Source organism: Dryas octopetala, chromosome 6 (genome assembly GCF_963921425.1).
Source record: "Dryas octopetala chromosome 6, drDryOcto1.1, whole genome shotgun sequence".
Lineage (NCBI taxonomy): Eukaryota > Viridiplantae > Streptophyta > Magnoliopsida > Rosales > Rosaceae > Dryas > Dryas octopetala.
This window is the reverse complement of record NC_141371.1, coordinates 3,956,529-3,970,008: the sequence shown is the minus strand read 5'-3', so window position 1 is coordinate 3,970,008 and position 13,480 is coordinate 3,956,529. Positions and strand designations below refer to the sequence as shown.

The following is a 13,480-nucleotide window of genomic DNA, read 5'->3' as shown; positions in this document are numbered from 1 at the left end:
ATGCCTCCCATTGCTAATGTGGCTTCCATCATGACAAGATCTTTTTTTAGATTTTTTGTGTTTGTTCTTTCAAAGGTTTTAAGTAACGTTATTTGTAACATCTCAATTAATTATTTATTATGTACTATATTTTTTATTTGTAATAATAATGTTATATAAGTGAGTTTCAATTCTGTTAGTAATGATACATTAGATGGTCAACTAAAATTGTACAAATAATTTTATTCATTTATTTCTAATAGTTATAAGGGGAGTAAGCATAGCATATCAAATGGTTTGAAGATTAATTTATCACATGGTTATTGAAGTTGAACTAGTATAAAAGATTTGTAATGTTCACAAAAAATATTTAAGTGGGTGGTTTCATCTTAGGACAAAAACCCATTATAATATTTGGCATCAATAATTGCCAAATCATATTATAATATGGTAAACCCAGCTAACGGTCCAGATGATCCCATCACAAAACAACTAAGCCCTAGGCCTATGGGCCCCACATTCTAATAATAAACCACTCGAGCAGCTGAGCCTAACGCGTAATGATCCAAACAATTCCCTTTATAACGCGGTTCCCTTCTGTGGATCACTTAATCACTCATTTAGTGATCTGTCTGTCTTCCAGTCCAGCTTTGCCAAATGGCAACTCGGATATTTCTCTATCACAATGGAGGCCATATTCGTCATTTCGCAATCCACCGCCGCTGAACTGGATGGCATTAGTCGAAAATATTAAGTGACTAATGGTCATTTAGCTAGCTAAGTAACACGTAAACAACTAGTTGTAATAAGTATTTGTTTGGTCGTTACTTGTAATAAAAGTATATACTATAAAGCGCCGATTTTCAAGAGCTTTTTAATTTCGGTTTCTGTTCTTTTCATTTCCTTTTCCCAAATCGCCGACGTTCAAGAGCTCTCTGACTACCCAAACCTCCGGCGATCTGTCTAATTCTGAACCCAAAAGGTAAATCTCGTCCTCGACAGCTACAAAGCAACTCTTTTTCTCCTTTTGGCATGGTTTTGTTTGCTGAGAGAGATGTTTTAGCACTCAGTCTCAGTTTGATGGTTTGAGCTTGATTTCTGATTTCTCAGTTGTGTTGTTGAATTGGGTTGTCATAAAGCTTAGATCTTGATCTCTAAATTGTTGTGTGAATTCAAATCCAAAGTGGGTATGAAAACCACTAAGTTTGAGGCTTTGTCCGTCTTTGTTTTTCTTTACTTGAGCTTCACAATTCATGCTATTTTGGCTGCCAATTATGTGCCTTCCGATAAAATCTTCCTAAACTGCGGTGGTTCTTTGGAAACCACCGATTCCGATGGCCAGAAATGGACTTCGGATATCGGCTCTAAGTTTGCATCGGGTGGTGGCACCTCCAACACTTCCCAAGCTGCGACCCAAGACCCTTCAGTACCTGAGGTCCCTTTCATGACTGCTAGGGTCTTCCACTCTGAGTTCACCTATAAATTTCCGGTTGCCTCCGGTCGGAAATTTGTCCGTCTTTACTTTTACCCTGCTTCCTATTCCGGACTCAACTCTTCAAATGCTGTCTTCTCTGTCACTACCCAGTCTTACACAGTTCTTAAGAACTTTAGTGCTGCTCAAACAGCAGAGGCTTTGGATTATGCCTTTTTTATTAAGGAGTATGTGGTCAATGTCGAAGGTGAGACGTTGGAAGTTTCGTTTAAGCCTTCTTCCAGTGTGCCGAATGCGTACGCGTTTGTGAATGGGATTGAGGTTGTGTCAATGCCTGATATTTATAGTTCTACTGATGGTACTCTCCTGATCGTGGGTCAGTCGAATTCTTTTACCATTGATAATAGCACAGCACTTGAGAATGTTTATCGGATAAATGTGGGCGGAAATGATATCTCACCGCCAGATGATACGGGTCTGTTTAGGTCCTGGTATGATGACACCTCGTATCTCTATGGGGCAGCATTTGGGGTCCCAGAAACTGCTGATTCAAACATGACGATTACTTATCCTGATGGCATGCCTACTTATATTGCTCCGGTTAATGTCTATTCCACTGCCAGATCAATGGGGCCGAATGCTAACATCAACCTCAATTACAATTTGACTTGGATTTTCGAAGTCGACTCTGGATTCTCTTACCTGGTTAGGCTACATTTCTGTGAGGTTGCGCAAAATATAGACGAAGTTAATCAAAGAGTGTTTGATATCTTTCTCAATAATCAAACTGCTTTTCCTGGGGCTGACGTTGTTGCCTGGGCAGGTGGGAATGGAATCCCAGTGTATAAGGATTATGTGGTGTTGGTTCCAAATGGGAGCCCACAGCAGGATCTATGGCTTGCACTGCATCCAGACACTTCTACAAAGCCAAATTACTATGATTCAATCCTAAATGGAGTTGAGATATTCAAGATTAATGATTCAACTGGTAACCTTGGAGGGCCTAATCCTACTCCTCTTCCTAAGCAGGATATCATTGACCCATCTAAGGTTAGGCCATCATCGGGTCGTGGGAAGCCTAAGAGTGATCATCAGAAAGCAATTATTGCTGGGGGAGTTAGTGGTGGACTTGTTTTAGCCCTTGTCCTTGGTTTCTTGGCTATTTTTGTGTCACGCCGCCGTAGACAAGGGAAGGACTCAAGTGCAAGTGAAGGGCCATCTGGCTGGCTTCCTCTTTCTTTGTATGGAAATTCTCACTCTGCAGGTTCTGCAAAGACAAACACAACAGGAAGTTACGCTTCCTCCCTCCCCTCTAACCTTTGTCGCCATTTCTCATTTGCTGAGATTAAATCGGCCACCAAAAACTTTGATGAGGCTCTACTCCTCGGGGTGGGAGGTTTTGGCAAGGTTTACAAGGGTCAAATCGATGGTGGAACAACCCAAGTGGCAATCAAGCGTGGGAACCCACTTTCTGAGCAAGGTGTGCATGAATTCCAAACTGAGATTGAAATGCTCTCAAAGCTTCGTCATCGTCATCTTGTTTCTCTGATTGGTTATTGTGAAGAAAACTGTGAAATGATCCTTGTTTATGATTACATGGCTTATGGAACTCTGCGAGAGCATCTGTACAAGACCCAAAAGCCCCCTCTACCCTGGAAGCAAAGGCTTGAGATTTGCATTGGGGCTGCTCGTGGTTTACACTATCTTCACACTGGTGCTAAGCACACTATCATCCACCGAGATGTTAAGACAACTAATATTCTTTTGGATGAGAAATGGGTTGCAAAGGTTTCAGATTTTGGGTTGTCGAAAACAGGTCCTACCCTAGACCACACGCACGTCAGCACTGTTGTGAAAGGTAGCTTTGGGTATTTGGATCCGGAGTACTTTAGGCGGCAACAACTGACAGAAAAATCTGATGTCTACTCATTTGGGGTTGTTCTTTTTGAGATCTTATGTGCTCGCCCAGCCTTGAACCCAACTCTTCCAAAGGAGCAAGTGAGTTTAGCAGAGTGGGCTGCACATTGCCACAAGAAAGGCATTCTTGATCAGATCCTTGACCCTTATCTTAAGGGGAAGATTACACCAGAATGCTTCAAGAAGTTTGCTGAGACAGCAATGAAATGTGTGTCCGACCAAAGCATTGACAGGCCATCAATGGGGGATGTGCTCTGGAACCTTGAGTTTGCTTTGCAGCTACAGGAGAGTGCAGAGGAGAGTGGCAAGGGCATTGGTGGAATGGACATCGAGGAAGAGCCCTTCATGGCCTGTAAAGGGAAGAAGGACCCGGATGCATCGCCAGGGTTTGATGGTAATGTGACAGACTCGAGGAGCACTGGGATGAGCATGAGCATTGGTGGTCGGAGCCTAGCCAGTGACGACTCTGACGGGTTGACACCAAGTGCTGTGTTCTCACAAATCATGAACCCTAAAGGACGTTAAGATTGAAGATAGTTGCATATGCCACGCCCGCTGCTAGTATCGGCAAGGTGATATGGTTTCCTTAATCAATCAGACAATGAAGTTTGTTGTTTATTTTTTTCTTCTCATTCATTTAGTTACTTCTGTTTTCTAATGTTATTTTTAAATCTCCTAATATGATTTGATCAAGTTAGTTGTAATTTTGTATCTACAATTACGTGAAGAGTGTAAAATAATGCTTTGTACTTTCCGCTTGCTTTGGCAGACCATTAATGATTTGGTTTCCATAGGTTCATATCATACGGATTTATTTTTGCTTATTATGGTGGATGGGTGACATGTGTTATCCATTCAGCATTGTGACATGTTGTTACAGGTCATGTCACAATTCATGAAGGATAATTTAATAGGAAGAAAATAACAGAAGATATCAATTTGTGGATACGTTTTCATTGGTCTGGAGCATAACATGTATGTGTGGGGTCCACGTTTACCTGTCATATATTAATGTGTATAATGCAAGACAGAGAGATATTGAATTCCTTTTGGTATGTATATATATGTGTATGTATGACAATATTAGCAAATTATATTCTTTTGTTTAGCAGTTGTGATGAATTGGTCAAAGAATATTTGGTCAGCTGGCATGGATGAGCAGTACGTGGGAAAGGGTTAGTGCCTTAGTGAGTTAGTGGGATTGTGTGACTTTTGTTCACGCGGCCATTTGGTTTGGTTTGTGAAAGGTTGACCCCTCAGAGATAAATCATCCATGGATTCAAACGATAATTCGTCCTTACCTAATTTCAGATGTATGATAAATTGATAATCTTGATTGTTGATGAGTCATGTATGCTAGTGTTTGATGTTTACGTCCCCGTTTAAGAGAAAAATGATATGAACAAGTTTTTTGGGGTTCACACAAATTCGCCAGAAAAGACAAGAAAGGACAACTTGATATCGTCCAACAGCTTTGTAGTTTGTCCATTCCAATCAGTCAATTGATGACAATGTGGTTGAATATATACCGTCCCTTTCAGCACAGCAGTAGCCTCTTCCCCAACACAGGCCAACAATCATGAAAGCTTTTGGGGAGAGGCATGTCACATGTGTATCACTGGGACCATGGGCTGGAGGCACAATACTAGAGAACCTTCTCTTTTTGTCCTTTTTAAGTTTTGTTATTCTGGTCTGGAGCTATATAATAATACAAGATTCATGTTCCTTTATAGGCCCAATTACAAATCTCAAATTTATGCATTCCTGAAAATTCAGGAGGAAGAATCTAATAGGGATTTAGAACCATAATAATGTGCAACTTCCACTCTACTGGGTCAATTGTATGAGATATAGAGCAGTTTAAATCAGTCATAGAAGGCCCAGACAAGGTTTAGGAAAACAAAAATATAGGCGTCTTGTTCAAATTTCACTCTGAAAAAACGATCGTGGACTGCAGACTTGAAGGGAATCACTCTTATAAAAGAAAATTTCACATCATCACAATTCACAAATCACTCTATTTGAAAGGATAGAGTGAAACTGCTTTCTGATATTAAAAGATCTTTGAATTTTCAATGGTGAAAAAAGTTCATATAAGTAGTCATATTTACAATCCATGACCAACTTCCAAGAAACAATTTCACGCCAAATATATCGAGAAAGCCACAACAAATACAAAAGGTGACATTCATGACCTCTCAAGGTAGGAACCACTATAGTAGTCATTTCTGACAATGGGTAATTGAATCGGCAATAGCAATTATCTTCTTCTCCAACTCCGGCTTGTTGGCTCCCACAAGCTTGTCGACTTGCTCCCCATCCTTGAGGAAGAAGAAAGTAGGAGTGGCTTTGATATCCCATGAAGTGCTAAAGTCCTGCACCATACAAAACCAAGTGTAAACTACCTATGAACAAGGCATATTTTTTGATAGACACTAGCCATCATCAATCTACTGACGCATCACACTATCAGTTTACACAATTATGCAGGTTCGGTTGGGTTTTGTGGGGGAACCCTAAGTACATTAATGAGTAATTTGATTACCAGGCACATGGTCAGAGGCAAAGTCAGTTCCAAGAGCAGAATTTGCATGCAATGGCACTAATTCTCTATTAAATTAACAATATCCATTGCCACTTACAGTCAGTTCATCAACATCAATCACAAGGAACATTAGAGAAGTGTATTGCTCAGATAACTCCCGATATGATGGTGCAATCACTTTGCAAGGACCGCACCATGTTGCACTGAAGTTTGCAATCACCTGATGAACATAACAATTTCAATTTAGGATAGAGAGGCAGGAAACAAAGCTAACAAATCATTCAAACTAAACTTACCTACCAAACTAATATGCATGCAAACCAGCAACCCAATCTAGTTAACCTATAAACACATAACAATAGCATGGACCTATGATGGATGTTTAATTCGGAGCAAGATGCAGAGAGAAATGGTCCACTGATGCATTTATGGCCATGCATTCTTAAAAATATCTACTAGACACAAGACTACAACATCATTGACAGCAAATCAGCCAAATTTTTGTACCACAATCTACAACAAAATGAGACCATACAAACTGTGAAAACATAATCTCATACACAAAGCAAAGGTTCTAAGGTTCTTTAAAGACAACATTAAAGGATCCAGAATTCTATAACACCCTAGTCTGTCTTTGACTGCACCAGATTAAGATGAAACAAGTCCCTGCATATTACCACTTTCTCATCAGATCATGTCGTAAACCACCGGGAATGTCTTCTAAATAAAAACTATAAAAACAAAAAGAAAGAAAAAAAGATCTCTTATTATCAAGAATTTAATTTGTTACCGGTCATCTATTTCAATATAAAATACCCATGTACATGGATCTTCCATTGTCGCTATTCCACTCATTATATTTGGTTTAAATTCCTTGCTAAGTTGTGTTACTGGATAATGCCACACTCGTTTGTTGATATCCATTGTTTCCTTGGTCATCAAACCTTAAATTGACAGCCTGGACAAAATAGTCAACTTTTCAGGGGACAAATTCTTTGACAAGCATTTTGTTCTCCCCTATTTGCTTTGGCTCTTAACCTGCAGCTTTTTTGTGGAATCCCATCCGACTTGTATCTTGATTCATGAGACACAATCTAAATTTTGTCATTAATCCCTAAAGTCTCGTAATGATGACCAGATTCTATATGTGGTATGCATTACTAATAGGAAAACATTGAATTTAATTCAGTCAAAGTACATCACAAACTTGAAAACAAAGTACCAGATACCACTCAACACAGTGCATTTCTCTTGAAAGGCAAAAAGTGATGAAACTTACAATTTTTCCATCCCTATTTGCTTCTGCCATCTTTTGATCCCAATCTTCTATGGTGGTGATGAGGTGCACATTCGCACCAGTAAAGTCAGCCTTATGTTCAGAAACATCTTCATCAGTTTTAGGCTACAAGTGTCATAAAAGCGATAACTTGTCAGATTACTTACAAAAGGAAAGAAATATAAACACTCAGTGGCATACAAGAAGTTTCACAATCATCACAAAAAGCACCATAATTATCGATAAAATAAATTAAGTAGTGGTAAATTTTTCTTGGTGGGCTCTTAAAGGCTAAATACAGAAGGAAGAGTATAAGCTCTTAGTGCATGCATTTTAGGCATCGAAATTGAATTATTGCACAATATTAATTTACTAACTTAATGAGCTTGGACAGCCAATACGGACTAATCTGGCTAGGAAGATATTCTATTACTAGCAATCGACATCTAAAAAATCTCAAGCACTTCTGAAAAAGAAAGAAAAAGAACGCTGACCTTGGACGCACAAGCTCCTCCCATCTTGAAGTTCAACACCAAACTAGTGATACAGCAGCACCCTGAAAGTTAAAAAATCCATCATTTTTGAACTTAATGTAAAATGCATGCCATAATGTTGGTCAGTAAAGAAAAACGTTGAGAGATAACATATCACAGATTGACTGTTAGGCTTGGATCTACTCAATTTTCAGGTCATTTCAGCCACCCTTTTTTAAAGGTTATATTTTTATTAATCTAAAGAGTCTGACAAGAAAGACATAGACATGTTATTTATTTCAAAAAACGAGCATTATTCAAGTATTGTGCTGTAAAGAAGTGAACAAAGCCATGACTGTGAAGTCACAGTTGAAATAGCAATAGCAATGCCAGCCATCAAAATTTAAACAAAAAACCCCCAAAATTGGTACATTTATCAATATAACATCATACCCAGCCACCCAGGATCCCATCTTTTGAATTCTAACAGAACACACAGAAGACATAAATTCTCCAAAAAGACTCTGCAAAACCACCTCCTTCCATAGATGAAACAAATGAATTTCCACCTCACAAAAGAGAAAACAATTTCATTGGTAATAAACATCTTATCATGCATTAGTTGATAAGAATTTATACATTTCTAAATTGAGGAATGCCAATGATTAGTTGCATATATGTATATCACTGTAAAAACAAGGCTGAAATTACCTTTAGACTAAGATCGAATTGTTGAGAGAATTAATCCACCATTAGAAAGAATAAAAAGTACAAAAATGTAATTCGAATCGAGTCCCTGAAATTCGAGAGTGCGAGGTTGACCCAGTGATTGTGATGGTTGAATTTTTGAAAGAAAACCCGCGTTATAAAAACATTTGCAGCAACAAAGACGATGATTTAGACTTGGAACCAAACCTAAACAGAGTATAAAAGATGATGATCGTGTTTCTTGTGTGTGTGAAATTACGTTCCTCGACCTTCATAAAGTTAATAACAGCTCGGTTACCTGACTACCTGCTAAGCCTTTAGCTTTGGACCTATAATTAATTAATTATGTTACAAATGTAATTTTATACTTTTATTTGACCAAAAAATATTTGATTTTATTTATTTATCTGGAAATGGAAGGAACGGATTTTATTATGTTCGGACGTCCCATTATGTGGGTCCTACATAATGTCTTGTTTGAATCAAATTGCTTAAATTTTGACCATGAGTTAATTTAGGATGTGAAATATTAGTTGTACCAATTTGTCCCATGATCAACTTTATTTTTTATGTCAATATGCCACTTCAGCCAATTTGATTTATAAATTTTGTTCAAAAGTGATTATGTGATCACATTTTCAAAAATAAATTCATTATTTTACTTGTAAATACAAAAACATAAAAGTCAAACACTTCACATATGTGACCGTTTTTTGGACGAAAAATGTAATTAGACTAACGAAATGGGTAAATTGACTTCCAAATTAAAATTAAGGAGACACATTAATACAATTCATAATACACATTCTAAATTATCCATGGGTCAAACCGTCAAAATTTAAGTATTTTTTGAAAACTTTTTCCAATTGAAAATGTTACTGTTAGAAATGAACTTTCTTTTTTACTGAAATGCCAAAATTGTACCTATTCTCTTTTTATAATACCAAAAATACCGTTCATTATTGTATAACAAAAAAACCACTAGTATTTTTACTTTTTAATCTTTGCACCATGAATATAACATTTTGTTAATCAAATTGGTTTTGATTATAGTTTATGAGTCTATAAAGCATCTCATTAGGAATTAAAACTCATTCTCACCTCAATTTTAAACAATTATTAAATATCTTAATGAGAATGTCTAATTTCATTTCTATTCCAATTTATTTTTATTATATATTTAGGTTAGTACACATGTCATGATTTTTATATTGCATATGACCTAATTTGTATATGATCCATCGTTAGATCAAAGATAGATATGGGTATCATATTGCAAAAAATTAATAGTTCAAGTGTGATTTAACTTTTTTTTTTTGTTAAATACAAAAATGGTCCACAAACTTTATACTGATTTTCAATTTAGTCCACTAAGTATAAAAAGTGTTAATTTGATCCATGAATTTTCTGAGTTGTACCAAAGCAGTACAAAAGTTAACTTATATCCGAAAATTAACGGAATTGGTCACATGAAAATGTGATGAACGGACTAAAATGCCCCTGAAAATGTGGTTACTTGCTGCGCACATGACCCATTTTCGTTAAAGTTTTCGAAGAAAGTTAACGTTTGTACTGTTTTGGTACAACTTGAAAAATTCGTGAACCAAATTGACACTTTTTATAGTTAGTGGACTAATTGAGATTTACTATCAAGTTTATAGAACATTTTTGTATTTAACTTTTTCTTTTCTTTTCTAAATGACAATGTAGACGGGCCCAATAGTTTGGAGGGCATAGACGTCAATTTCCCTACTGAATAATCGATACTTTAACTTTGCCAGCCAATTTTCATTGCCCTTGTGCTATTGCCCACTACCTTAGGTGGTTCAAGTCTCCAAGATAATGATGCATGTAGGTTCAACATGAGATTAATTAGGCATATGCTTGGTCCCATAATAGAGAGAGTCTAACAATTAAACTTTTTTTAAGTTATTCTAAGAATTAAATCGGATTGTAAGAATTGTAAGTTTGTAACTACCAACTATAATGATATTCTATTACCAAAAATAAACCTAATACGACAGAAGACAGTATATCTAAACTTGATCAGATTCAGATTCTATTGCTCACCAAACATGGTCTTCGTTAGAGGAATATATAGTAATATAGTATGGTTGGAGGCCCCTCTTGGCTCTCCTCCCTCCTATGTGCTGGTGTATGACTTTGGTTTTCTCAATGAGTCAATGATATTCCAATTCTTCAATTATAAAAAATGACAGAACAAAAATATCATCTGTCACTCTTCAACATATTTTCAAATTTTAGTCATTATTTAATGCAACCGATAATATGATAATATATTAAATGAAGTTTAAAACTTGGGTTCACTTGTGTGCTTTTGTTGATGATGTGTGAGTAAAAAAAGAGATTTCCATGACATTTTTCGAATATGTGTCGCTGTGCTGTGTATTTGAATACCATAAAAAAAAAATGTACATAACATAAAATTTTCAGATAGCCTTTACATAGCAATTAAATGCATCCAACGAGAGCCTCTGACATGTATTCCATCACATAGCAGATGCAAGTTGCATTGCATTATGCAACTGATTGGATGAAAAACAAGTAACAAAACAGTTCATTGGATATAATTTTTTTATTTTTTAAAAGAATGAATCTGTAGATGAAAACAGCACTAATTCCTTGGTTGATGGGATTAATAAAACTTCAAAACTACATTTGATAAATTACTGTCTAGAAAGCTGGAAGGAACAGCATGAAACAAGAAAGTTAACACCAGAATTACATCCCATTCATACCTTTCTTTTGTAATATAAACTAAAACACAGAAGAACAAAGATTCCTTCTTCCCAAATTAATCAAGCCCCAAACCCAACCCGCCGTCCCAAATACAAACTCTAAAGCTGGAGAAGACATCATCACCCCATTGCGTACTTTTGAGTCCAGCTTCGTGCAGTGGCTTCATACTTGGCTCGATCAGTTTTATACATGTGGGCAATCTCCGGTACGAGAGGGTCATCAGGATTTGGGTCAGTCAGCAATGAGCAGATTGAGAGCAATACCTGATTCACATGCAAAAAGGGTTTAGAAACTACAACCCCAACCATGAGATAAAATTCATAAAAAAGAAACAGATCCTTTTATATTTTTTCTTAACCTCAAAACATGTCCCCTCCAAAACTCAAAAGAAGTTCAGAAAACCTGTTTTGGTATCAGCCAAAAACTTCCCTTAGACATAACTTCAATAGACACAAATGAACTAAAAATTCCAAGAATGAGATCCCCCCCCCAATCATTTTAGCATCCCCAACTCTTCATAAGAATCAGCATTGGAAAAAGATAGAAGACAGACGGAAACAGAAACAAAATGCAGGATAACATGTATATATGCTAAAACTCTTCCCTAGTTTAGAAAACAAAACTCTGTCAAAATAAATTTTGGAAAAGAAATATAACTGCAGCCATCTACTTGCACTTGTCTGGTAATATGGGCAAGAAGTTAAAATCCAAAAAGATGCTTTATGAAGGCACAGGTAAGCATCTCCAATATCCCTCTTGAGACTTCTTTTGCCAGGTCATTTCTATCTAAAGTCTTGAGAGTTCGGATAAAAGATTCCCTACTTGAAGTTGGAATGCTGAAGTAGTCATCTTAGTTATGTTATTCCAAAAAGAAAAGATTTCTCTGGGAAGACCTCTACAATAATTTAAACCCTCTCTCTCTCTGCACATATTTTTTAGAAGACTTTGTATATATATATATATATATATTAATGCAAACTCTGTCTGTGATGATGCATCAAGGCAGCATATAAAAGAAAAATGAAGTCAAATTGACATAAACTTAGTCTAACTAAATTCAAACCTTAGAAATAGTAAGGGCTGGGCTCCATTGCTCTTTAAGGATATCAAGACAAATGCTTCCATTGCTATTGATATTTGGGTGAAAGACCTTCGTCCTAAATGCAACCTGAAAAATGAAATACCATTATCCTTCTTGAACAAACACAAACACAGCAAAGGAGGACGAAATCTCACACATTTGGGTGTATTACCTTAGGGGGCTTGAAGGGATAATCAGGAGGGAAATGGATAGTCACTAAGAATACACCTCCTGCATATGGGCTATCAGGGGGTCCCATAATCGTCGCTTGCCAATGAAACATGTCTTCAGCCACAGGACCTAATGTAAATTAAGACATCAAACCTCCAAAGTTTACAATAATATCCATTTGGGTACTTAAATTAATTGATAATTATATAAAATCATACGCACAATTCAACATGACCCCACAAGCAAATCAACATGAACGCAAAAAATTGAATTTTGCGAGTAACACCATAACAAAATCTCAAAAATTACAAATCTTTGGCATTAAAAAAAGTCTTACCGGCGCTGCAAGAAGTGGGAGGATCCTTCTGCAAATCCTTGAGCTCTTTCAAGATGCGCTTCGAGGCCATGATTGAAAACCGTAAACTGCTTGCACCTCACAACAACTCACAACCCAGGACCTGAAGATAACTGTAATAAACCGTCCATCAAAGTGTTTTTGTCAGATTAAAACCCAAAATATATTATCAAACAAAAACAATTTGGTGATTCGTAATTCGAAAAGGCAAAGATACAAAATTAAATTGACCTCTCACCCTAAAAATAATCGAAAAGCAAAAAAAAAAAAAAAGGAATAGTACCTGAGATGGGACGGGAATAGCGGGTAGCAAAGGGAAACGGGTTAGAAGTAGATCCAAAGCCGCCGCCCAATTCCCCAAAGCCTCCGCTACCACCAATCGCTCGTTAAAGACGACGACTCCCTGATTTTTTTCCCAAAACTCGGAGACTTTGGGACTCACCCTTTACGCCTCTTTTATAGTACAACCCTGTTTTCACCGTCTCGTTTCACACACTCGGGTTATGCTTTCTTAATCTTATCCGTTTCCTTTTCTTTTTCTTTCTTCTTTTGGTTTTTGTTTTTTTATTTGGACCGTTATTTATGGCGGCTTACTAATTTTAAAACTTTAATTTTTCCGCGTGAATTACTAAATAGAGGTGGGAGTCCGCGGTTGGGAGGTCAAAGTCAAACTGAACTCAACGTATCAGCCTGACTTGATTCAGATTCGGATAAATTCAACTCCAGCTTTAATTCGTAGAAACTTTAGTTCCCCGATTTTAATCACGACCTCAATTGCTTAAA

The 13,480-nt window shown here is 36.9% G+C and overlaps 3 protein-coding genes across 5 annotated transcripts; 1 reads left to right on the top strand and 2 right to left on the bottom strand.

Moving 5' to 3' along the window:
* Window positions 1-513: 513 nt before the first annotated feature.
* On the top strand, window positions 514-4,127 carry FER (Malectin/receptor-like protein kinase family protein). The gene has a single exon (XM_086247319.1). It carries the CDS (start codon window positions 1,169-1,171, stop codon window positions 3,851-3,853), a length of 2,685 nt encoding a protein of 894 aa, XP_086103445.1. The 5' UTR covers window positions 514-1,168; the 3' UTR covers window positions 3,854-4,127.
* Window positions 4,128-5,287: 1,160 nt separating this feature from the next.
* On the bottom strand, window positions 5,288-8,631 carry TH9 (thioredoxin H-type 9). 3 transcript variants are annotated; one of them, XM_086247516.1, is made up of 6 exons: window positions 8,334-8,631; window positions 8,076-8,146; window positions 7,644-7,705; window positions 7,153-7,275; window positions 5,971-6,093; window positions 5,288-5,703 (listed from the first exon to the last, which is right to left on the bottom strand). In XM_086247516.1, exons 3-6 carry the CDS (start codon window positions 7,665-7,667, stop codon window positions 5,551-5,553), a joined length of 423 nt encoding a protein of 140 aa, XP_086103642.1. In that variant the 5' UTR covers window positions 7,668-7,705; window positions 8,076-8,146; window positions 8,334-8,631; the 3' UTR covers window positions 5,288-5,550. The 3 variants fall into 3 exon arrangements, with proteins under 3 accessions (XP_086103642.1, XP_086103643.1, XP_086103641.1); XM_086247517.1 differs by having other exon boundaries at window positions 8,084-8,146; XM_086247515.1 differs by lacking the exon at window positions 8,076-8,146 and having other exon boundaries at window positions 8,334-8,630.
* A 2,323-nt stretch (window positions 8,632-10,954) lies between these two features.
* LOC147281281 (ubiquitin-conjugating enzyme E2 28) lies at window positions 10,955-13,191 on the bottom strand. The gene is made up of 5 exons (XM_086246109.1): window positions 12,981-13,191; window positions 12,680-12,810; window positions 12,344-12,471; window positions 12,154-12,258; window positions 10,955-11,353 (listed from the first exon to the last, which is right to left on the bottom strand). The coding sequence occupies exons 2-5, from the start codon at window positions 12,747-12,749 to the stop codon at window positions 11,210-11,212; spliced, it is 447 nt and encodes a 148-aa protein (XP_086102235.1). The 5' UTR covers window positions 12,750-12,810; window positions 12,981-13,191; the 3' UTR covers window positions 10,955-11,209.
* Between the last annotated feature and the right edge of the window lie 289 nt (window positions 13,192-13,480).